The sequence below is a fragment of the Amia ocellicauda genome, chromosome 5 (genome assembly GCF_036373705.1).
Source record: "Amia ocellicauda isolate fAmiCal2 chromosome 5, fAmiCal2.hap1, whole genome shotgun sequence".
NCBI lineage: Eukaryota > Metazoa > Chordata > Actinopteri > Amiiformes > Amiidae > Amia > Amia ocellicauda.
The window spans coordinates 36,851,524-36,876,585 of record NC_089854.1 but is presented as its reverse complement, the minus strand read 5'-3'; the positions used below and the strand labels follow the sequence as shown (position 1 = coordinate 36,876,585).

Genomic DNA, 25,062 nt, shown 5'->3' with positions numbered 1-25,062 from the left:
GTCCCCAAGCCAATCAGCGTGGGAAACATTGTCATAAACAATATGATTTTAGAAGTAATGCCAAGAGTGTCACTCTCTTGGCATGATGCAAATCTACAGGGTTTGTAGGACAAACTTGGTCCTCTGTTTTTGTTGAAGGAAACACAAAGGGATGAAACAGAAATCAAGGTGTACACACTCTCAAAAGTTAACAGGTAAACACCTTAGAGGAAACATTTACAGTAGTAACATCTCTGCTACTGAGGAAATACCTGGATTTATTGCCACAAGACATAAATACGAACACCACTGGGGCTTTTCCCATGAGTTAACAAATCACACAAAAGCTTCCTGCTCGTGAAGGTAAATGTCCCTGCACAGTCAACCTCTGGTTTACAAAGTGATGTGAATCAAAGCTAGGGATATACAGACAATCTTGCATGTTACTGCTGCAAGAAATTCACAAAAGAACCAAGTGGATACTGAGCAAAATGTTTTGCTTAGCAACCTTTCCTTAAAAAGAAGACCAGTGTTTCATATTTGTAATCACATGGATCAGCAAACTATTTCCAGTAGTGGTAGCCTGAATGAAATGATCAATATGTGTCACTTGTTTTGTCTTTGCTATTTAACCTTTAATTGTGTAGATGCACCTAGTACTCACCAACAATGCAGTTTTAACATGTTTAAATATTTCACACATTTCCTTGAGATATATAACACAGAACATCACTCTTTCAACTATAAAGGGTAGCCATTTGGAAGCAACCTTAAAATAAAGTATATATATATATATATATATATATATATATATATATATATATATATACTGTATATATACTCTAAAAAGCACTATGATGTTAATGTAAATCAAAGCCAAAGATCAGTTCTTTTGTTTTCAAAAATTCTAGTAGTATTAAACCTAGCCAGAGGTGGTGGAATACCTAAGAGGGATCTGTCAGCTCTTGAATGTTTAAAGCTGTTAAACATGTTCTTTCCCTCTCCAAAAATTTGCATTTGCTCTTGTTACACAACAGGTGATGTATCTGTAGTCTCCATCTGAAATTGCTATCAGAGCACTGAACTGAAACACACACAGGCGCTTCAAACTATAACGACCCTTGCCAGATCCTGAAGTGAAAAAGAAGGCAGGAGATGTAAGGGAGAGATTTTATATGTATTTTTAAATATGTTAGCTTACAATAAATAAGAGGTGAGGCGGGGGGTGGGGGGACGCATATTCTGTTTTACTTACAACATCAATGCTAGGATTTCTGTTATTTGATGATTTAAAACTCAGAATCAATAACACGCTCAGACTATATGTCTCCAGAACATTCTCAAGGCCCTTTGTATACAGAAAACTCAACAGGCCTTGCTTGGAAATGACCGTGGAAGATGAGCTAAGCGTGTACAATACAGTAACATCCATCATTAAGACTCTTTTATTATTGAATTCCAAGTGAATGCTTTGAGTCCTCCACATAGCAAGGCCCTAGAAAATTGAGCTTTTTTTTTTTTCATACTACCCTTTAAACATCTTTGTAGTTAGACCAATGTAAGAAAAAAAAAGATGCAGTTTTATATAGCTAGATGTCTTTATTTCTCAGCTCATTGCAAAATGTTTTTGTTTAAATATTTATCCATCTTAATTCAATTTTCAGGATTTCAATACATTCTGTACTGATTTGATTTCAAACGCATTACATGTTGTACTGTTTGTGTTCGACATGATTCTCTCCTGGTGTTGCTGCTGAGGATTATGTTTCTTGTTAACTCAATCTTCCAGCACAAATGCCTCTAAAAAATGAGCTGATTGTAGGACTGTGTTTATGGGCAGCAGTGTGGAGTACTGGTAAGGGCTCTGGAGTTGTGACTGGAGGAATATGGGTACCAATATCAGGTGAGACACCACTATTGTACTCTTAAAGGGCACCTGTAGTCAAAATGGACAAAAGGCTAAACTTGTAATATATACCATGCCAGTGGCAATTGGTATTTTTTTACTCACTGTACGCTGTTAAGTCTCTCTAAAGTTCTTGCAAAAGGCTTTGCTAGTCAGCACTGGGACGTCACCTCGTTGGCTGTTGTGTAGTGCTTTCATCCAGGTGAATTTAGTCTGTTTCCCAAAGTAATTATGGATCTGATGAGGAAAATTACCCAGATTATTTATTTATGTATTTCTTACATCACATTGATCAGCAGACTATATCCACAGTCATTCTGAAAATGTAACTCCTGTGAAATTATTAATGTAACAAATGTAAGCTACATGCTAATTAAATGTACCTAATGCAGAATACCTAGTTAAGATTTAACATTGTTTATTTAGTATATATTTTATAAACCAACACATGCACTAAAGCTTAAACTGTAATTGTTCACCCATTCCCCATGCACACACTATATATGTATATAATATTTCTAAGAGTCGGGCAGGACAAGAAATAAAACCAGACTCAAGTTGACTTCTTCAACTGACAATTTTCATTATTTATTTGGGGGCGTGGTGGTGCTCTTCCTTTCCTAAACTTGCCACCCACCATTGTGATCTCTACTGGCATGAATAACCAACATTGAACCTCTTATCACCAAAATGTAATTATTTTTCAAGGGAAATACTCTCCTTGTTTTTCTACTCCATCTTATCAACATTGCACCTTTTATTTGAATAGCACACCTAATTTCAGTTATGCTGGGATAGTAAAGTATAGCACATTATCTAACTAAATGTGCATTTTGCAAACATAAAAAAAGAACTATTAGTAAAATGGAAACATTAGTTCTGTAACATATTTTAGGACTATATCAAAAATTATTTTATCTAATCGAATTTACCTAAATTATTCCAAGTCGCAACCTTATTTCAACCGTGCGCAATATGCGGTATTATGAGTGCCTGATTTTTAGTACTTATGACTTTATTACAGCACTGAGGTAGAGTCCTATTATTTGAATTAATATACCGTAAACCACTGCCGCAACCTCGTTTTAGATCCAACATGGCTGGTGCGATAAGGCCGGCTGGCGGCGCGTACCTGCAGCTGGATCGATCGGCAGCCCTGCGGGGGTTTCCATAGCGAGGAGTTTCAGAAGTGCACAGTCCGGGACGGGAAGCCTGCGACTTCCTGGTCGAGGATCATGCTCATTTTCGTGGGATATCACACCGAGAAAACAGGGTCTTGCCATGTAAACAAGACACGAATCGGGCGGTTAGAACAAGGTAAGCCGGCCATTCCCGTCCCTGTCCATTTTAAACGGCGAAACTATCAACTTTGCGATATGCGGCAGTATATTAAAAGCCTAATGTGGAACTACGGCGGAGTTTTAAAAGTGCTAGACCCGTGAACACATTTTCTGCTGTCGGGGTGTGTTATTGAATTGGTCTGTGAACGAGTGGCCGATCTGTAAGTGCGGTTCCGCCAACTTTGCCGGAGCCGGGTTATATTTTTAATTTGTTCCAAACTTTATCATTCCTATTCATTGAGGCCTACCAAGTCAAACCCACGGCCAACCTCCCGCAGTAGCCTTGTTGTTGACAGACTGTGCCGAAGTCGCACCGAGGCCGCTGATTGGCTGTCGGCGGCTGTTGAGGGGTTCTTATTGGCTCTCGGTGGCTGTTGCGCGGATTTCATTGGCTGCGCCGTCCTTTCATTCATTTGACGTCCGCTGGGGTTTCAGGCTTCCAGTGTTGTAATTGATTTATCTAGAACACGTTTGTAGTTGTTTAATTCACTTTTTACAATGTTGTGGTTTATATTTTGGTACTAGATACGTACTAGATCGAAGTGATTTACAAAGTGATTTCACTTAAATGAGGGTACGGGTTTGTTCTGATTTTTAATCACTGTAACTTTAGTTCTCTCCTATTTCCAGCATGGTACTGCGGAAAGCGTTACCTTTGTACATCCCAATCCAATGTAGCCTGTGAATAATGCGGCTTAACACTTTAATGTGATTTGAACGGATGGAAACATACACATAACGTATGTACTGTAGATGTATGCAAAATGTTTATTATCGTATAACTACGTTAATTTGTTTTAACCTATGAACATATTGTTGCAAATATTACACAGGGGTTAGCACACAAGTAAATCAACGTTTTCCTTATATTATAATGCAACGCCAAATCTATTAGATTGACTGTAATCTGTAGATCTGTAATCTATGCCCTTTCTGTCTACCTTGCTGATTATATATTTAACTGGTGTTTTGTGACAATTACGTTAGAGTGCACTCGTTTGCATGCTGTGTTTTGATCAATGCACCTTTTAATCTATGGTAAAACGTTGTACAATTTCAGAGTTAATGTAAATTGTTGGGGGGGGGGGGGGACTGTTGTGATTTTCCTAATAAAATGACTTCTGCATAAAATGTGAGTATCCCCAATATCTGCCTTAATCATAAACACTACAGACATGTATATGTGATCATACAGGTGCATACTATAGACAGAGTTTAGGAGAAAGCAATAGAATTAAGTAAAATAGTGAACGGACGAAGTTATTGTCTAAATTAAGATATTAGTAGTGGTATGCACTTTTTACAGATGTGTCCACAAAGAAAATCTTGCAGTAGAGCCTGTTGAAAATATAATCTCTTCTAAATGAACTTGGAAAAACTGGTTGCTTTCTGCAACATTACTTGACACATTGGCTTCAGACCAAAACCCTTTAAACTGAATGTCTTTTCACCTACCAGGAACAGTGTTGCCATTTACAATATAATGATATTCATTTGTGTACAAATATGTTTGTGGTTTTATGTGACAATGGAGTTCTTAACCTAATGACTAAGGTATTTAGTAAACAAATCTACTGATTGGTTTATTTTTTATTAGTGGAAGCACTCCTCTGCACACAATATAAGTTCACAAGTTAGAATAGTTGATAATGGAGTAACTGAAAAAACATGCATAGTTTCACCCATTGTCATGACAACCTTAATTGTGCTGAATTGGATTAAGCATTTTATGATTTGCATATTGTTCACATCTATACAAACATTTACAAAGCCTTGTTCATTTTGATTATTGTAAGTGGTACTGTCATAGAATTCCTGGTGAAGCCTAGATGTCTAGTTTTAATTAACAGGTGTGTGCAATGTTCAAGGTAAAGAGCATCAACTTTTTATATTTGTTTGGGAGATTGTATAGTCTGTATTACAGTTTTATACATTTGCACATCTAAACAACATGGTTTAATCTCATTTGATCTGTTTCCCCTGATATTTCTTATACACTTGAATTATAATAGATGTAGCCTATACAATCATACTTCTGTAAACTTTTATTTTTCCCTCGTCAAGAACTGAATTGAGGTGGATTTAAAACTGAAATTAAAATGTATCTTAAACTCTATATGTTCTGTTATTTAGAGATCTCTAAATGTACATGTTTGTAGGTCATAACCAAAATCTTGCTTATTTTTCACTTGCTAACAATTTTCCAATAAAAAAGAAAATCCTTTTCTAATAATGCAGAACAATGAAACGATAACATCTTCTTGTACAGGCTTTTGACCCCAAAGACGAGAAATTGTTTGTTTTAACATGAGCTGTACAAATTACATCTCATGTTTTTAACAGTAAAGAAGTTCTAGCCCCTTTTTATATTGAAAAAAAGTCACTGTGATCATATGGGAATACATTAGATTAGATTAGACTGATCAGACTTGAATAGCAGTATCCCAATATATGATGTGAACCTTTTTCTGTTTTTGTTTCAACTGTATTTTATTCTCAGATATAAACTGATGATATGTTGGCCTTGAAAAAGGGAGCAATCCGTTCTCAGCGCTTCCACTGAATACTTAATCAGTTGTCCCCAATGTGAGGTCACAGTGCTTCAGTGTTTGGGTGCCATGGCATGATCAGTGATCAAACTCTCTACTGCTATAGATTATTTTAAGGACATGTTTTTAAGCAGCCCACCCAGAATGTCAGCAGATAATTGGCTTGGTTAAGTGTTAGAGTAGTATGCAGAACATCATTTGAAAACATAATTTGCAAGCCCAAATAATATATATTTGATCTGACTCAGTAGTGGAAGCTGTTCAAATAATATCTGAGTTGTAATGAAGAGCAACAACAGTCGTGTCATTTGTTAAAACTCTGTATGTATGGAGAGTGCACTCGCTCTGTGGAGAAAATAAAGCTACAGTTCATATTTGTGTAGGATTTCACAGTCTTTGCCAAATAACATGCCCTGTAGGTTTTTGTAAAATGGCAACCACGACACTCTAACCATTCTCTTGTGCATTTTCTCCCCCATTTGTTCTTATTGAAGACGTTTGTGAACTTCAAAGCCCAAGCTCATGGCCTGGCACTACAAGATTCCCTGTCCACGACTCCAGAGTCCTACATCATTAAACTCAGTTAAAAAGTGCTCCTGGTTCACATCATTTTTTAAGTACTACATTCAGCATACTGAACTTTATAATGCATTGAGGATTTATAGCATGTGGAGCAGATGTGTGAGGGCAATCTGCACTCATTTTTAAAGAAGGATTCTGAAGTGTGCCTCTTTGAAGTGAAAAGGCAGCTGTATCATTAGGTTTTTGTAATCTCTAATTGGTGGTTTGTTAAAAAGGTAGTCTGCTCTATAATGTGGGTGTGTATTTGTTTGTTACAGTAATCTTATGTTCCATTTTCTGGCATGAAGTGGCTGTGATTGGGATCCGGTCCTTTGGGATCCCAGGATTGGTTGCAATCTATCCTTGACGTGCAAAATACAATCGCTGAGGAGGATACCTGCCTCATCATGGTGCAGCCAAACCTTTAAAGAAAGGGAAATAGTTTGAGATGAGCTCCATCACTGTGGGTCCCAGAGCCTTTTAAACTGTCGTTGATTAGATGTGTCAAGTTGAGGACAAGATGATCATCAATGTCCATTTTCAAAAGGCTGTTGGGTTTTACTGTGATAGTGTGTGGTGAGGGGGAACACTCTGGAAGGCTAGAACCATACCAACCAGTTTGGTTAGTGTAAGGACTAGAGTCTAAGTTGTTACTTATTTTCAAAGATGCAAGTGTATCCTAAATAAGCTGAACCCCTCTTATTTTTGGAGTAAGGCAGGTTGAAAATGAGGCATTTATTCATAGCAGTAATTATAGTCATAGCAATCTGAGGAGAGCATATAATTTTGAGTTGGTCCCATTCATTAAAGGCAACCAGTAGGGTAATTTCACCAAGTTTCGGCCTTTTATCCCTCTACATCTGCTAGGAAATTGGTCACCACATGAAGAAATTACAGTTATTTGCTACTAACAGCCACCAGCTCTCAGCTCTTTTTTTGAGTGAGTAGTTTTTGCATACAAAACCGTAGCTGTGCGAAATCTATAGTTTCCCAAAGGGCCAAAATACAGGGGAAAAGGTAAATGTATGTACCTGGTGTGAAGTTTAGTGGTCAAACAAGCACATGCAAAAAAGATGGGGATGGAGGGATTACACAGTGCCAGAGTGATCAAAAACGGGCTGAATCATTAGCTAAGCCCTCTTCTGAGAAATAAGTATTTCAGTGTAGATCCTATGGCAGTCAAATGCTACAGGCACAATCTGGGGTTTATAATTCTACATTACTAGCTGCACAGTGTCAGCAGAAACTATGAAATCAATGCATTCTAATCTCAAGCACACACTTTGACAGAGTCTATGCAGTGCATTGTTTGCAGGAGATCTTTACTTTGTTTAGTTTGCATGAGGCAGGAGACCCATTGTGAATCTTTTTGCAGCAGCATTGCATTCACCCCTTAAGTTGAGAGAGATGTGTGCAAATCACAATGTTAGACATTGTTTATGTTTACAAAATGCCTAACATTTTTTTTCCCTTCTCTCTTTGTACCCTTTAGGTCATGTGTGCCCCTGTGAGCTGTCCTGTTAATACCTTCTTTTGGAAACCTCAGCTGGGCCGCACACAACTACATCTTCTGCCATGAGTGAGTACGGTTTGGTTACTGTATAGAACAAGCTATGCCCTATGCCCCTGTAGACCAAAATCAAATGCAAGGAAATGATACTGATCATCATGGACTTAGCGTTATTGCCTGGTACAGCATATGTCTGGAGAATGAAAGTCCTCCATCGCTTGAATATTTCACCTCATCCAGCCGCCTGCTCTTCTGAAGGCTTATGGGTTTACTTCCACATCAAGGCCAGCAGTTTAGTTACTGCACAGTTATTACTGCCCTTGGTTCAGTGCTGTCTTCCTCTCCCTGTCCCTGTCTTTGATCTCTTCGCAGCCTTTTGCTTATTCAAAACACGATCAAAGAGTAAAGATGTTACAGAACATTGCAAGATTACCTTGCTGGTCATGTCCCCTCACTCCAAACCCCCTCATGTGCTACAGATCATGCATATGCAGTGGAACAGAAGGCCTTTTTCAGCTTGGATCAGTCTGTGTTTAATTTTCAGTGTGAAGTGTTACCCCCAAACACTTGGTTTGAGTTTTATTAAAGTGCTGATCTAAACCATCAAAGCCTCTTAAGTGCTTTCATATTAGGGGGCTGTTACAGCGCTGTCAGTTCTTGTTGATGCTCGGTGCTGCATACAGATGGATGGCTGTTTGTTAGTTTATTTTGTGTGTGTGTGTGTGTATGTGTGTGTGTGTGTTTTCTATGTGTAAATGAAGGAAAACAGAGTCAGCAAAAGGAGTTTTGAGGAAGTATTGATTTCCAGGAATAATTCCTCTTACTGTGCAACCGTGTGTCCACTAAGCCAGGCACAGCGGAGAGATCTTCTGTGAGGAACGTGCAGAAGGCTCCTGCTTCACTCCAGCGCACGTGTTTCAAGGGTATTACCACAGAGCTGCCTTTTAACTTAAACAGGATCAGAAAAGATTACAGGTTTTTTTTTTTTTTTTTGCATTATTTATCCCCCCCCCCTCATTGAATGTATTTGTTTTGAGGAAAGTTAGTTTCAAGTAAGATCATGTTAATTTACCAGAAAAAAGTGCTTTAATAACTAAAATATGTATGAGGCCATTAAAGTGTCTGAAAGTTGGCTGATTATTGGAGGTACTTAATTCTGAGGGATTACTACAGTAGTAAGATGAAAGCAGTTTGTATGAGAAATAATGAGATTATGGACAGTTTTTAAATATGATTTTGTTCCTTGCTTCTCATTTGCAAATGCTTTGAGCAAGGTGAGGTGTACAGTTAACCATGTCGAATAACATTCTGGATTATCCCCTTTTCCTACATGCTTTTGAAGTGTTGTCATTCTCTATAATTCTGTGAAGTCGACTGGCTTTATACTCTGACTTTCACAGTGCACAGTGTTTTAAGTTTATATTGTTTAAAAAAAAAAAAACTTATACGCATGGATATGTGTGCTTGTCATTTACTTTCTTTATCTATTTCGTTTCTAATCACTAAAAGTAAAAGATCTAAAGACCGGTGCCTTTACCCGTGCGTTCCTTCCTGCTAATTGCCATAAACAAATCCGCACACGGAACAAATGAATTCTCAGAGGTGCACATGAGCAAAGCCCTGGTTCATTGCTGGGACAGATCTTGTGAAAATAGGAGAACTTGGAAACAAATAGAACTGGCTCAATTTAATTTAAATGGCACAAACAAACCGTTAAAACATCCACCTAGGTATTGGAGAATTATTCTTAGATGTATGTATGTATGTATGTATGTATGTGTGTGTGTGTGTATATATATATATATATATATATATATATATATATATATATATATATATATATATATATATATAATACACAAAATATTGTTTTTTTGTTGATGGTCACAGGAAGTACCAGAACCTGATGGCTGTAAATTCTCCTGGTTATGTAATTTCAATTGTTAATTTAATGCTCTGCAGCCTTCTTTCTAAAGTATTAATCCTGTGTTTTTTATTTGAATACAATTCTACAGTTTATTAACTACCACAACCAGTCAAGCAAAACGGACTAGACATCTCCCATTGTTTCTTACCTTTCTCATGTTCGTATGAATTAAAGGGAGAGGATGATTGGAGAAAGTATTCAGGAACAAAAAACTAGTTTTTAAGTACTCCTACACCTCTTAGGACACTTTGTTTGTAGTAGTAGTAGTAGTAGTAGTAGTAGTAGTAGTAGTAGTAGTAGTAGTATGTTTTACTTTTACATTAGTAGATTTCATCTTGACAAATAATGCTTAGCGTAACATTGTGATGTGTTTTTGAATTCAAAAGAAAAAGGGATCAACGTATATCATATATAATGGCCAGGAGCTGTACTGTGTAAAGGGTACCTGCATATCATGGCTGTGGATAATGAGTATTGTGAACTTATCTCTACAAGCCAACAAGTGTTTCAATTTTACTTTTCAAATAGTATTTTACAAACATTAACCTAAATAAGGAAGCGACAGATGAGATAAGATTGCACAAATACTGCCACTGAAACAACATGTATATATTTTGACATAAACAGTCAGTACACACTCCTGATACTGTACCTCGGCAGTGAATAATTGATGAGATTATTCCTCCAGTAATCTAATGCCTCAAGAAGAGATTAGATTCCTGGAAATGCTGGAAGTGGAAATGTGTTTCTGCTGAGGGACAGCGGGTTTATATGCTCGTGAGATTTTATCATGTGAAGTACAAAGTTCCAAATCTGTTTATTCTGAGTAAATTGTCTTTGCAAATGGCTCCTAGCTGAACCAATGATTGAATAGGAGAAGTTCACTGCCAGAAAATGGACATGCGGTGCACCTGGTATTGTGTGCTTTTAAACTCACCTAATCAGGAAGTTGAGGTACTTCTCATATCAGTGCTACCAGTGTTGGTGTCTTTCCTTAGTGTTCACAGTGTGTGTAAAAGATTGTTATCCTGTCTCAGCTACAGGGCAGGGGCTGTTGCAATTAAACAGATAATTGGTATTTAATTTGATCATCCTTATTATTTGAATCTCCTTATTATTTGTATACTACAACAAATAATCTTGTTGCAGTTTTTATATTAAGTAGCTTTAATACGATTTAAAAAAAAGTTCTCCTTCCTTGGCACCCGCAGGTGTATTTTTACTGACATTTAAGCAGATGCACACAGACAGCACTGCCTCTCCCGGTGGGCAAACTGTGTGCAGACTAGTCCGGTAATTAACTGTATATTATTCATGTTCAAGCTGTAGAGTTCGTCCCATAGAGAAATGAAGGACCACGGTTTCTTGTTTGGTCTGACCGTCAGGAAGTGGTTTGAATCGATTGATTACTTGGTGCAGCATCCTGGTACCTTTCTTACTGGTATATTAGCAGGAGAATCTTTATATTGTTTGCAGCTATTCATGATCAGTTAACTGGTTTGTTTTCTCAGTACTTAGATGCTACTCTCAGTGTGAATTTATGGTCCAATAGGGGTAATCTGTCAAGAGGATTTATGGGTGTGAACATGTGGACAGTGTTTTAAATATAAATATGAAGAAGGGTAAATAAGGTTGATCACAAGGACTGTGTGCTGCAAATCCACGGCAGGTCAGCATGTGCAGGAGGGGGGGAAATGCACAATGAGTAGCAATTTTCTCTGCTTCAGTTTTAATAACTTCTGTACCATTACAGTGGTGAAACAGAAAATCATGTACATGTATTTCCCTGCAGTTTCTTCAGCAAATAAGGCAACCAAGGCCACAGTTACATACCCGTTAACATGGAAAATCTGACACTGATAAAATTGGGAAACTGCTAATGAACTAAAAATAGCAAACAAGCCTTGAGTTATTAAGAATCATTTAAAAACTGTAAAATGTATGGAAGAGTTAGACTACAGGTAGGCCTATTGCCAGCAAATTATTATTTACAGCACAGTGGAGTGGTGAGCATCACTTTAAACTTGAACTCCCAAACAGCTATTTGAAGGTTCTTCTTTTCTTTGTTTTGAAGGTTGCTAAAAACAATCCTGTGTCTCTTTCAGTACAACTTCAGATTTGCCTTGATGTGAGAGCAAACGAAAAGACTGATCAGCTGACATAAAAGCTGTTGTTATGTGGATTGCTGACAGGATGACTGAAATACAAATTTCTAGAGAGAAATCAGTTTGGAATCTATTGATTCTGTTTTTCGGAAGCTCGATCATCGATTTCAATTTCAGCTGTCAGCCCTGTTCGGTATCTCAGGCAATGACGAAGACACTGTGACCTTTATCAAAAGGCTTATAAAGTATGTTGCAGTTTCATGTGCTGGGAAAGGAGCAAGCCAAGCAGCTCTGTCAGAAGGATTGAGTTGGGTTTTTATTTATTGACTCAACGTGCAGGATGTCATTGATTTCAAGTGACTGCTGCACAGCATAGGGGTGTGGTATTAAGTGATTTGCTTAATTCATCTGTAAGTGTCTCTTGTGGTTTCTGTTTACAATGTAGGATAGTCCACTCTGTAAAGTTTTTATATATAGTACTTTACCGCAGTGTAAACTCTGATGTATGTTTCTGCTTTTGAGGTTTTGAAATTTGTAATGAACAGCATGTGACTAAGTGGGCTGCATATCCTGTTCTCTTTCTCACTCTCACTCTCTCTCTCTAGAATATATTTATACATATATAAAATGACATCACTGGGAGTGAAAATGTTAAGGAAGGAACAGATCAAAGATGGACAAAGTAAGCTATGGAATGGATCCCAAGAGATTAAAAAGACCACATTAAACATGGGAAGATGAAATAATAAACTTTGTGTGGGTGACATGGAAAAGAGAAGCTATATAGGCATGATGTATCATCTATATATATAATATATATATAATATTTTTTTAATTATTATTTTGTAATGCCGCACGAGGTGGTTGCTCAGATGGCATTTCCTGTATATAGAATAATAATGACCAAAGTGGCTGACATTTAAAATGGCTACGAGACTCGGTATTGATCAGTGCTGTGGGGAACATGAGGAAAACTGATCCACGTGGTGAAAGAGTGACTCTGACTCTGGATATGTGGTCACGTGATGAAAAATTCCTCTTGTCAATCACTGCAGACTGTGGCATTCTACACCCCTTCCAGAAAGCGCCACTGGATGAGATCAATACTTGAGTAGATGTATTTTTATATGGCATATTATATGTTGGAACATAATTCTTCTGATACGGATCTATGGGAAACATGGACTCTTACATTCAAAGGTCTATAATACCTGGTTTTTATCCAGTGAACCAAATATGATATTTAAATTATAATTTAGCTAACTTTTCAAGGACATTAATATTATTTTTAATAATTCTAACTCTGTACTTTATTTAATGGGCACCTGGTTCAGTTTTATTTACATTGCCTACTACTTGCTATCAGTGTAGCTCTTTCCCTGCCCTGTCATTGGCTCTGCAGAATTTTCTTTTGTTGGGGAAATAGTCACCAAATTAGCCTCTTACCAAGCAGTTTTTCTGGACTGGTTCTAGGCACTCAATCTAAAGCCGTTTGTAACTGAACCCTATAACATACAAAGTTTTCAATTCAGTATTTAATGTATCTGGTGTAATGAGTGATGGTATCAGCCTTTCATGTAATATATCAAGGTTTATGCTCTGTTCAGGCAACATGTCTCTGTTGCATTATACAGGAGAAGGTAGGCTGTAAATTCTGAGCTGCATTACAATGTAAGAAATTTATTCAGCGTGACTTATGGTCCTTGTATTTTGGTTTCGGAAATGATGCGTCTCCAGTGTGTTACATTTTGGATATAAAACTGATATAATGGCAGGGATTGTTTAATAGGCATGCTCTAGAGTGCTCTTTATCATGACAAATCAGTGTGGTTGAATTGGAATTTTATTTATTTATTTTATTAAAAAGGCTGGGGGGTCTGTCCTTTTGAGGACCTTAAGAGTGTCTGGTTGTGTGAAAAGCCTGAGATGCAAAAGCCATGCAATTCAATGCTGGAACTTGTTACTGTAAATGCTTTTATTTATAGAAATGTGCTTTTAATTATGTTATTCCCACAGAGAGGAAGTTTAAATAACTAAGTCCTGGAGAGCGAGCAGAGACTGGTCTAATGAACTAATGGGCCCAAAAAAACCTTTTCATTGACAATGCGTCTCTCCATTTTAAACTGCAACGTTAGGGGAGTCTACGCATTGAGAGTATCGCACAGTTCGAGTGCTCTGTCCTAATGTTGGGACCTGCTGTTTCGTTACAAGGCACTTTTCCTTTCGGCCTGCAGGCGTCTGCCCACATAATTAAATCCTCTTGGTGTGTAGTGTGAAGTGGTTGCAGACCATATTATTCTAGAGGGATCTCGGAGAGTCGAATTCAGCTATATGGCAGGATAACTTGTTAAATCGTATGTGTGTTTGTTTTGTTTAGGTATGTTTATTCGCTAATATAATGTGATTCAAGCTAAAGAAGAGTACTTTTTCATGGCAACAGATGTATACAGAATACAATATACATTTTAAGATTTTATATTAAACTATTTTTTAACATTTAAGCATTAGTAGAAGTGAAATTCCTCCTTGTTCTCACAGCTATACCATATGAACCACATATGAAAAAATATCCATGAAACAATGTAATTTTGTCAATCAATTGTTAACATTCTTCTAATTTCTACCCTCCCGACTTTGAACCAGAACTAACCTCGTGGCCTTGAAAGCATTCACAATGTGGAGTTCTGCGCTAACTAAAGTAGCGTTCCCATTCCTTTGGCTTATTGTTTAACCTGTAAAAGTAACACATCATTTTCAGGAAGTCAACAGACATCTAGCTTTGTGAAGTGGATTGCTACAATGGACTGAACTGTGTGTGTGTGTGTGTGTGTGTGTGTGTGTGTGTGTGTGTGTGTGTGTTAAGACTAAAAGGGAAATGAATAATACATTCAGTCCATTTAATCATTTCAGTAGAACAAACTGACTTCAGTTTCCTCTAAAACTGTTTCGCATCATCTTGTTTTACAGTGAGCCTTTATCAAGCTTATGGATGGATGCATGAGAGAATCTGTAGACTATACATACTCCTGTTAATTTGACAGATTTAAAGGATTTGAGGTCATATTTTTGGCATTTAAGTTAACAAATGCCAAGGTGTAATTCTCACTTTTTATTTTCACAAAATTAATGATTTTGTTGAAATTAGCATTCATAAAATAGTAAAACATTGAGTGTTTAAGCAATCCAATGTACCAGAACAATCCAGAAGTATTTTCATAGTATTTTCTTCATGATTATTAGGTAACGCACAGCTCGCACTGTATACAGTAGGCCTATGTGTAGATAACTAGTATGATGTGATGTGATGAAATGGATTTTACTCTGGCCAACACCTTTTTCTTATTTGTTAAAGGCAATTGCTGGGCTGGGGAATGTCCTTCAGCTTAACCTTCTCAAACTTCATTCCAGGTTGTTTGTCTACAGCAAAGGCCATGCCAAACCATGTTAGAAGAGTAAATGTGATCCCTTCTATATTTTTCTTCATCTTATGGAAAATGGGACTTCCCTTTTAAATTGTGCCTGGAATTGCATAGAAACCAGCAGATCACTTTTTGGTGGCCTTTTAATGAAGAAATTGCAATTGTTCATTACAATAAGCTATTGTTTCCACATTACTGGAGACTTAGCTTGGTGTGCTACAATATTACTGCAATTATCATTTTGAAACAATAGAACAATTTTTCAGAAACCAGCAGTGAAAAAAAAGTATAATTTCCCTTTTTACCTTGTGTAATTGACATGAAAATGTTAATGGCGAAATAATTAGCAGGTTACATTTGAACAAGTGACTGTCTAGTAATGAAGAATCCAATTGAAATGTCAGTTTGAAGATAATTTTGTTCCACTGGCACAGCCTTTCAACACCTTAAAGGGAAGTTTTAGAGCTTAACATAGTTGCAAACAAAGTGCTTTTATGCCATAATTCCATAGTCCATAATGCCCAGAGGATATGATTGCTTGTGCACAGTCTATGCAGCATGTCATTTTTGACCTGCAGTGTTTTTGGGGTGTCCTCACTACTGTGTCCCAGCTCCTACTGCTTTGGTTGTTGGTAAATTCAAGCAAAATGTTTTAGTCTTTAGGTTTAGTGTATTTAACACGGTTTTAGCTTAGCATGAAGGCCGTGTGTTGTTATTGACAGGAGAAGGCATCCTGCAGTATTTCTAAAATGTGTGCTTCAGCCACACAGCTTTCTGCCTGCACTCTTAATGAAAATAATCAAAGGCATCTATTCATTAATTATCTTTTTTTTTTTTCTGAGCTACAACTAAAATTAGCATTTGCATTAAAACCGATTTGAATAAGCCAAGAACGTAGCTGTCTGTTCTTTTGTGCCCGCCTCAAGTGGCGCTCTCTCTCTCTCGGGCCGCTCTCCTTGGTGTCACGAGGGAGTGTTTGAAATCAAAGACAACAATCGCTCCACAAGGAGGATCTGTGGACTGTTTTTTTTTTTTTTTTTTTCACTTCTTCTCTCCGGATGTGATATATATGTGAATAGATATTGCAAAATCAGCTTACAGTAACTCACCTTGATGATTTTGTTGTCTGTCTTTCTTTTCTTCAAACAAATGGACCATTCACCATATGAATGTAGTACTACAATCACTTCAGCTGATTACTCAATTTGATTTTCTATCTGCAGTAATGCGGTGTTGTTTTTTTATCTGTTAATTTAAATTAAACTCACTTGTCCAGAATCCCCAAAGGTCACATCTAGGAATAAAAGGTTCTGCATGTTGTCTGTTTAGTTTAATGCAAAGGTGTCCATAGATAACTAGGGCAATTCTGGAGTTATTTTCTTTGACTTGACTCTCTATTGATTTTGCATTTTTCTTTTCCTTTAACTGCACTACTTTGACATGCCGCATTCTTAAGTTAAATGGATCTGTCAATATGAGTCCTTAACCTCTTTATTTCTTGGTTGAGCTGCATTTTTAATCTGGGTGCTTTGTGTTCTCGCCAAATAAAATATTTCCTAATTTTCCTAAAGACCTGTAGATAAGTGTTTTGTTTGTTTGTGTGTCTATAATTGATCAATGCTCAAATCAATCTTCAAGGTCCTCATCCTATATAGAGCACAAAGCAGCCTGCACAGTAATGCCTAATGCCTTTCAATCATTTATGTGTGCATTTGGGGGGGGGGGGGAATCATGTTCAAAAACGTTTTTTTTTTTTTTCTTTCAATGCATGAATAAATGATGGAAAGGAATTTGATCGTGTGTGGCCTACTTCTGTGTAATTAATACTGGATATCTTAATAGCATTGAATGGCAGGTGCACATGACAGAAATTGAAGAATGCTTTGCACAGTAAGCAGGGCATATTGCCAGGAAGTTCATTTCCTATCAAAATTATTTTTAAGTAATACAGTGAAGGTGTTTCCGAGCTTTAGTCATGCTGGGCTGCTTTCTCTTCTGGCAGTCGTGACATACGGTACTCTGTAGCATGGTTAAAGTGTGAAACAGATTTTGAAAAAACAATAAATCCTTCCTTTGGAGAGAGACAGACGAGTCCCTCCTGTACCCTACACTTCAATGTAGGATTCATCGTCACGGTGGGAATGTCAGCACTTCCTCACTGCAGGAATTGAACGCACATTAGAGCGATCCGTGTCTGAACACTGGGGAGCTGTCCGTCACTGAGCTGGGTCATGTCTTGCACTTAGATAATCTCACTGGTTCAGTGTTGTAGTTCCCTTAATCAATTAATTATTCCCGAGCTTTTTGATTTTCACGCACCCTTTTATGAATGTCTTAAAAAAGGGGGGAAATCATTTTTATATTGCATTACCTTTCTAATTAAGTGAATGTGCATCCAGAGCTGCTGCTGATATTACACACCCTGTGGCTTCTTTGAGCAAGGTTTTTATTGCAAGTCCCCGATGCAGCAAAACAATGTTGATATAGGACACATACTAAATCTCTCACACACACAAACAACAACAAAAAATATATAACCAATTAAAAACACCTTGTTTTTTTGTCAGCATCCACATGCAATTTTTTTCACTTTATGATATTTGTGTATATATAACAATCTATTTCTTAGCTTCACTGTTCTGTTTATAGACAGCCTACTGTTATTAGGGTAGTCCCATTTACATTACTTGTCATTTAGCAGACACTCTTATCCAGGGTGACTTACATTTGTACCCATTTATACAGCTGGGCATTTTTACTGAAGCAATCTAAGTGAAGTACCTTGCTCAAGGGTACAACAGCACTGCCCCACCTGGGATTTGAACCCACAACCTACCAGTGGTACAGAGCCCTAACCACTACTCCACAGTGCTGCCTAATCTTGGCAAGTAGTTAAGCTATAGTCAGTGTCACTGAACCGATGGCAGAAGATGCAGAAGATGATGTAACACTCCTGATGCACGCACACTTATAGGTCCCAGGAAATAAAAACATTGTGTATGTATACACTCTACTGCAACACTTTCTGCATTTGTTTCATTTTTTTTTTATTTCCTTCTCAGTAGCTGCATTTTCAAAATTAGTACACTCTGATTAAAAGAAGAAAAATTATTAGGAAAATTGTCACTTTATTGCTCTACCTCATTACTGTGGGAAATGCGAAATAATCTTTCATAGTACCGAGAAGTTGTACAGCGAATATCCCCTGTGTGCTAAAGAATTTACTGCAGGCATTGGAGGGAAAATCTGTTCACTGTGGTTGAAGGAAAACAATTCTGTGAAATAAATTAAAAGAAAGCAAACCCTTCTAACAATCAATTGAGCCCAAGCTTTTAAAAGTGTTTTAATATTTTAATAGGTATTTAATTCAATTCCAAATATACTATTCATATACACAGTGATTGTATTGAGAGTTAGTTGTATGTAGGATTTGTCAACTTGCCTGTTAATGTACTCCGATTGAGGATTTACCTATTTTTCAGGTAAAGTGAAGCTTTTACAGGCTGCCTAAAATTAGGGTTTGGCAACGTTATCTTCAATACTGGTATCATGTAGACAATATTATTTGTTGATTTTTGGCCAGCCTACAGATAAGCACGAATAAGAATAATAAATGAATTTCAAATGAAATCATGAAATAACCAAACTAAATAGTGTTGTGTGAGAAAGTAATGTTGTGTGCCTTTGCAGAAGGCAGTGTTTGGGCGTGACCTTTGAGTAGCTAGGTGCTCCGCCAATCACGCTGTTGAGCCAGTCCTAGTTGCCTACAGGCTCGGACGTGATGGTAGTCATGAGAACATGGAGACAAACACAGAGCCATGACATGTTGACTTCCCAACGAAATTAAGTAGCGGTGTTGGTAGTTTTGCATACATTTCAGTTTCAAATCAAACCAGTGGATGAAACGCCGATCTTACATGCTGTTTTGAGGTGTACTTCTGTCACTTTTTAAAACACTTCCGATCGTCTTCCCCACTGTCATTTTCAAGGGGTGCGTGGTATCACGACCATCTATAGCTCCTAATGTGTTGTTCCTTAACCACTGATAATGAGGAACCCTAGAATTGTGCAAATCAAACTTAAGTTTGTAAATGGGTAGTATTTTGGTAACGCTGCAGGCCATATTTTGTTCAGTGTCAATCAGCTTTTCAGTAAATTGGCTGAAATAAAAAATCATAACCATCATGATCTTATTAGACCTTACCATTTGCATTCTTCTCGCTTTACTCGGACTGTTTTAAATTTATGCCAGGTGTTCTGCTGAATATCCCAGCGTTTATCTTCCTCAAAAGCGTACATTTATTTTTCTGCATAAAGCATTTGTCTTGGAAATGTTCTTCATGCTCTCCTTGATAGGTGCTGGCAGGGGTCGCAGTGACGATAGCATAAATGATGAAATCTGGTAAACATCCTTTTTTGAAGGCGAATCTAGGTTTCTAAGAAAGATGGAATCCTGAAATAGCTAATGCTATTTCAGCTGTCAATGAACCATGAGGCTTCATGCATAATCATGTCTGTCTGACCCATTGTTTTAGTTAGTTTTTACTTTATTCATTTTTTCTCTTCCTCTGGTTAGCCTTCTGTCCACCCAAATTCCCTTAGAATGCCATTTGTCCGTATGTCTTTTACAATTTGATACACCCCACTATAGCATCCTGTTCATAGTTAATAAAAATATTTCACTCCACTTTGCTGAATAATATTGATGTGTGACAATCTAGGCATATGTGCTGTATTTGCAATAAATGATTGACGTCCCATTATTAAAAGTCTTGATATTAGAGAAAAGAAATAGACATTCAACATTATCCAGACCCCACGTGTCTCTTTCAAGATGATGATGATGTCTTAATATTTGATTTGTGCTTCATATGGATACAATATAATGATAGTGAGTTCAGCATAACCCAATTTAAGAAGCTATAATAGGATTGAACAGGGTCACTTCAAAAAGCAGGAGTCACATTAAGAATGGCTCGATCAGATTTGCTGATGCACACTGATGGCACTATTATTTGCAGACTATGAACCATAATAATCAACTTACTCAATTACCTTACATCATCTGCACAATGCTGTGATTTCACTTCTCCGTACCCTGTCATTAACCTTGTTTGAGATTTTGAGGATTTCTGCTCTTAGATTTGCATGTAAATAAAGTTATAATGAAGTATTCCAGGATGATCAGCTCTTCCAGTAGTAACAGCTTCTCTACCACATTTTGGGAAAAGGATTGCCTAAGGAAATTGGCTGCACATAGATTTTTGTTTGGGTGTAGTAGGGACTGGATATTTCATTGTTTCAAAGTTTGTCCGCAAGTAGAATTGCACTGATGTATGTACTAATATGTATACTTAATTAATAGCATAACAATTGGCCTTAGCCTGTGTAGAATAGGTGGAGAGCAGCAGGGCAGACAGCCAGCGAATATGATGGGTTTCAGACTCGTCTGCAAAGTGGTAAAATACTTCAAGGCAAGATTCTGCAGCTGCATCTGCTACCAGTCTTCATCAATCTTTGGGAATGTGCAAGCCACAGGGAGGAGAAGAAAAGAGAACTAGCATCCTCACACCTGTCGGTCATTGCATTGGTCTTATCCGAGTATGATAGTCTCTGAAGTGAATAGCACAGAATGAAAAACTAACCATCAAACTAACAAACCAGATCTTCCTTTATGATTCAGGTCTCTCAGTCAAGCCTGCCTGTAGTCTGAGAACCTTTTCCCCGCTGTGAACAGGTGTCTCAGAAGAGAGTGTCATTTTAGTTGAGAAATCGACAATTATTTAAAAAAAAATATATAGGACACCTGCTGTTTAATACCTCAATATGAAATACCAGCAGCTGTTCTTGCTGGGGGCTTTTCAAAGCCAATGTGCAGCAGGAACGTCTCTAGTTAAAAAAAACACTGACTTGCGCCAGGTTATTTAGTGTTTAGTTTTCCCTGTAGCTGGTTTAGTATGCTCCCTTAGTGTCGAGTAACTGTTGGGATGGCCGAAAAAAGCTTTTGATGCAGTCCAATTCATGAAGATGCAATAGACACAACCCTTACTGTATACAATCATTTCCTACCCAGCGAAGTTGTAAGCTGTATCATGTCATATTGATTTCTTGTTGATGCTGTGATATGACTTCATTGAAATTTTCACACGAGGATATGCCTTATGCATTACAGGTTTATATTGGAATTGTTTCACATGAGAATAGAGAAGCATTATGCATTACAGGTTTTATAAGGGAAAAGAAGAAGTATGAATGAGTAGTGACAGTGGTGAAACTGTAATTACGGCAAACTGTTAATTTGCACTGCATAATTATGTTTTGAGTACAGTATTTGTGTATTTTCTCCCCCTTTCTGAACTGCTTTGTTGGTGTGTTATTATTGTAGCAAGACCATGGTAAAACTGTAACTTTTTATTTATAATTATATTTTCACAGAAGAACCTGTCTTGGTGCTTGGGGGATGACATGGCAAGAAAGGCATGTAGTTAATTTGAAATCAACGGGGGGAGGGTGCTCTCCCTGGGATGTAACTGATCTTTAAAGGAGAAGGCTTAATTATGTGGCATGTTTATCTCGCTCGTCATCTTCTCGCTTTTAAATGCGCCTCTCTGGCTGTCCCACCGAGACTTCATTAGTGTACTAACAAGGCCTAGCCTGCTCCAGCCATTTTGCAACCAATGTTTCACTGGCGGGTCCAGGTTACAATGTTGCTGCTGACTGAAGGAGACAAGTGGCTGACACCAATATCGACTCCATATATGCGGGTCTTTATTGAGTAGAGGATTTTGGCGTATGTCCAGGGTATTGAATGGTATTGCTTCAAGTTATAAGCTGTACACTAGTTGCTTTCTGTCTTTCCCCCCATTTCCCCTTCCCCTACATTCCCTCAAGGAACACTAAGCTTAAGGATTGTGCTCGTGTCTTAGAAAATCAGAAAAAAGGCATGGGGGAGAAAAGGAGGGGGGTGCGGGAAGGGACCTGGAGTCTGCTGGTGATTTAGAAAGCTTGCTAATTTGAAGGTAAAGAGCTTTTTGTGAGGCAGGCAGCTCTCGGTCTCTTTTTTTCCATTTCTCCCAGCCTATGACTTCTATATCGATAACCAGTATCATCATCATTGTAAGATGATTGTCAGGTTCTGATGTGTGTTAACCGGGTTGTTTATCACTACCTGGATGTGTTAAAATGAACTTCGGGAGATCTACAGATCTAATTGTTTCCTTTAAGAAGAAGATGCCATAACTTTAAATTGTTATTGTTATTTATTACCTCCTGAACGCTGGTAGGATCTTGGACATGTTTTTATTTTTTGTTTTATGTTTATTGGTGAGCTTCACATCAGCTTCAGCAGTCGGAAGCTTAACAATGTCACGCCAGCACTGTACTGTCTTAATTAGAAAGATTAAAGGGGGGACACTTGCTGAATGTCTTCATTTATTTAACACAGGAGTGTCAGTTCCTCCTATTCCTATTGGTTTTTGTTAGGATTTTTTTTTTTTTTTTTTTTTTTTTTTTTTTTTAAATAACCTTTTTCTATATAACCCCCCACACACACACACAAAAGATAGCCTGTAATTGCTTTCTTGCCTCTGACATCCAATTTGTTCCAATTATTGTGTCTGAGGATCGCTGGAAAGCCTCGCTACGTTGCTGGAGAGCAGTCTGTGTGAGCCAGTGCAGTCTGCGAGTCTCAGTCTGTAGCTGTGCTGTGGCCTTAGCTTAGATGTTGCTGGTAGAAGGAAGGAGGCGACTGGGGGATGAAACCTGTTGGAATTCCACAAGAACAGCTGGCCCCAGCTGTCCTGGCAACCGGCAATGATGCAGGTCTTTCAGATTGTCAGGGAACTGGTGTCACCGTCAAGACGGAGGGCAGCTTCTGCAAAGGGAGGTAGGAGACTGACAGTGAGTGCAGTAGCTTCTGTAGTAGATTGCAGTTCAGTATAAGGAATGGGACATATGTTTGTTTGTATCTCTGTGTGTGTGTGTGTGTGTGTGTGTGTAAAATAGTGTGCCAACTGAAGAGTGCTAATGCAGCAATAAATCCAGTGCTTTTTGTCTAAATATCTCCTCTTTGGTTCTGTATGTGTATATGTACATATATATAATGTATTTGTTTTTGATTATGTGTATTGTATGTGTAGTTTTAACCAAAAAAGTATCCGCATCCTTAATATGAAATAGTTCCATGGTGATCAATGTAGTTAAGTTTGTTAAACATCTATACAGATACCTTTGCATGGTGTTTGAAACACTGGTTCAGCCTAGAAAAAAAAGACATGTCTACACATCCTTTAGTGTGATGAATATCCAACAAATCAATCTTTGAATAAGATTGTCTCAAATGAAGGTTATACATATTTTTAGTTATTTATTTTAAACCCCCAAACTCCTGTTAAAAATAAATGCCCAAAGGCTGTACAGTAACTTTTTGATTGGATTCAGTAATGCATCACCGTGTCGGAGATTGGTAGGTTTGGGTTTGTAATGTAGCAGTGTTCATTTGTTATTCTTTTTGAGAACCTGTGTCTAGACTGAAGACGTGTTGTCCTTTAACGTGGAGACATGCACGCATCCTGCAGACAGTTGAAATTCTGATTTGGCGCACTGACACCCTCCTCTAAAGAGAATTCGGTGTGATTACACTTGCTAAGCAGTGTAATGTGAAAGGCTGAAGCAGTTAATGTACTATTTGTGAGGATGGATGCTCCTTGCCCTCCTGTGACAGTCCTTTTTAATTTGGTTTACTGTATGGTCATCTGTAGTTCATTACATGTCCACAAAGTCGGCACATTGTGGTGCATGCACTGCGAAAGAAGAAACGGATGGTCAGGGATAAGCTACATGTGTTTCTAGAACAGAATCTCCTTTAGTGAAACATAGTGTGAATGAGTTTTTTCATCTTTCTGTAAAAGAAATGGTGGATTCAGTTCCACAGAAAGTGAAGTGGCTCCAGACGTGGGTGGTTCTGTTTATGTGGGTGGTTGACAGAAGAGCAATACAATAGTCTATTGAAATTAAATATTGTAAAAATGGCGAGGGGGGATTTATTTTAGAAATTAGATTTCTACTAAACAAGATTGCAGCTGATAATATATATATATTGCTCTGTGTGCTTAGAACCACTTCAGTGTATTTCTGCACATTAGCAGCATCCTATGTAGTCCGCCAATGCGTTAATGAGACACTTGCAGTACTGGCAGATGCTGGAATTACCTGTTCTCTCTCACAGCGATTACATAATAAAGACTGAAACAGTGCTTTTTTTTTTTTTTTTTTTTTAATTTATAGTTAAATTAGAAATTATGCCTTTTCGGCACATGTTTATAAATAAAAGATTAAATCACCACTCTCGGTTTACTTGAGAGAGACAGCAGTACTTTGAACTTTCCAATTACTGTGCCGCTACGCAGGCCTGCAAGCCAAACATGGGGCAAAGTAACCATGTAAAGTGTATATGAGGATTGAGACAAGATTGCCATCTCATCAGGTTATTATAAGAAGAAAAGAGAGACATTGTTATCTTCAAATCAAACTAGATGCCTATATTACATTTTTAGATTTTTTTCTTTCCACCAAAATTAAGTCTCTGGATTCCACGTTATGTATTACATTGGAGGTATGTTGTAGGCCAAAGATATTTAAAACAGGGTTTCTAAAGGCTTTAAGCAAGTGACTTCTTCAGTAACTGGAAATCTGGTCTGTGAGGCAGAAGTATATTCAGGTTCTTCCCTAAAACAGTTGGAACAGAGATATGTTAATACAATGTGCT

The 25,062-nt window shown here is 37.7% G+C and overlaps 1 protein-coding gene across 1 annotated transcript in view; it reads left to right on the top strand.

The window, feature by feature from the left end:
• The first annotated feature begins 3,072 nt into the window (after positions 1-3,072).
• usp6nl (USP6 N-terminal like) overlaps positions 3,073-25,062 on the top strand; it is an 81,928-nt gene continuing 59,938 nt past the window's right edge. The window contains exons 1-2 of the mRNA XM_066705052.1: positions 3,073-3,202; positions 7,828-7,914. Coding sequence (XP_066561149.1) covers positions 7,911-7,914 — 4 coding nt within the window. The 5' untranslated portion in view covers positions 3,073-3,202; positions 7,828-7,910. The remainder of the gene's footprint in view (positions 3,203-7,827; positions 7,915-25,062) is intronic.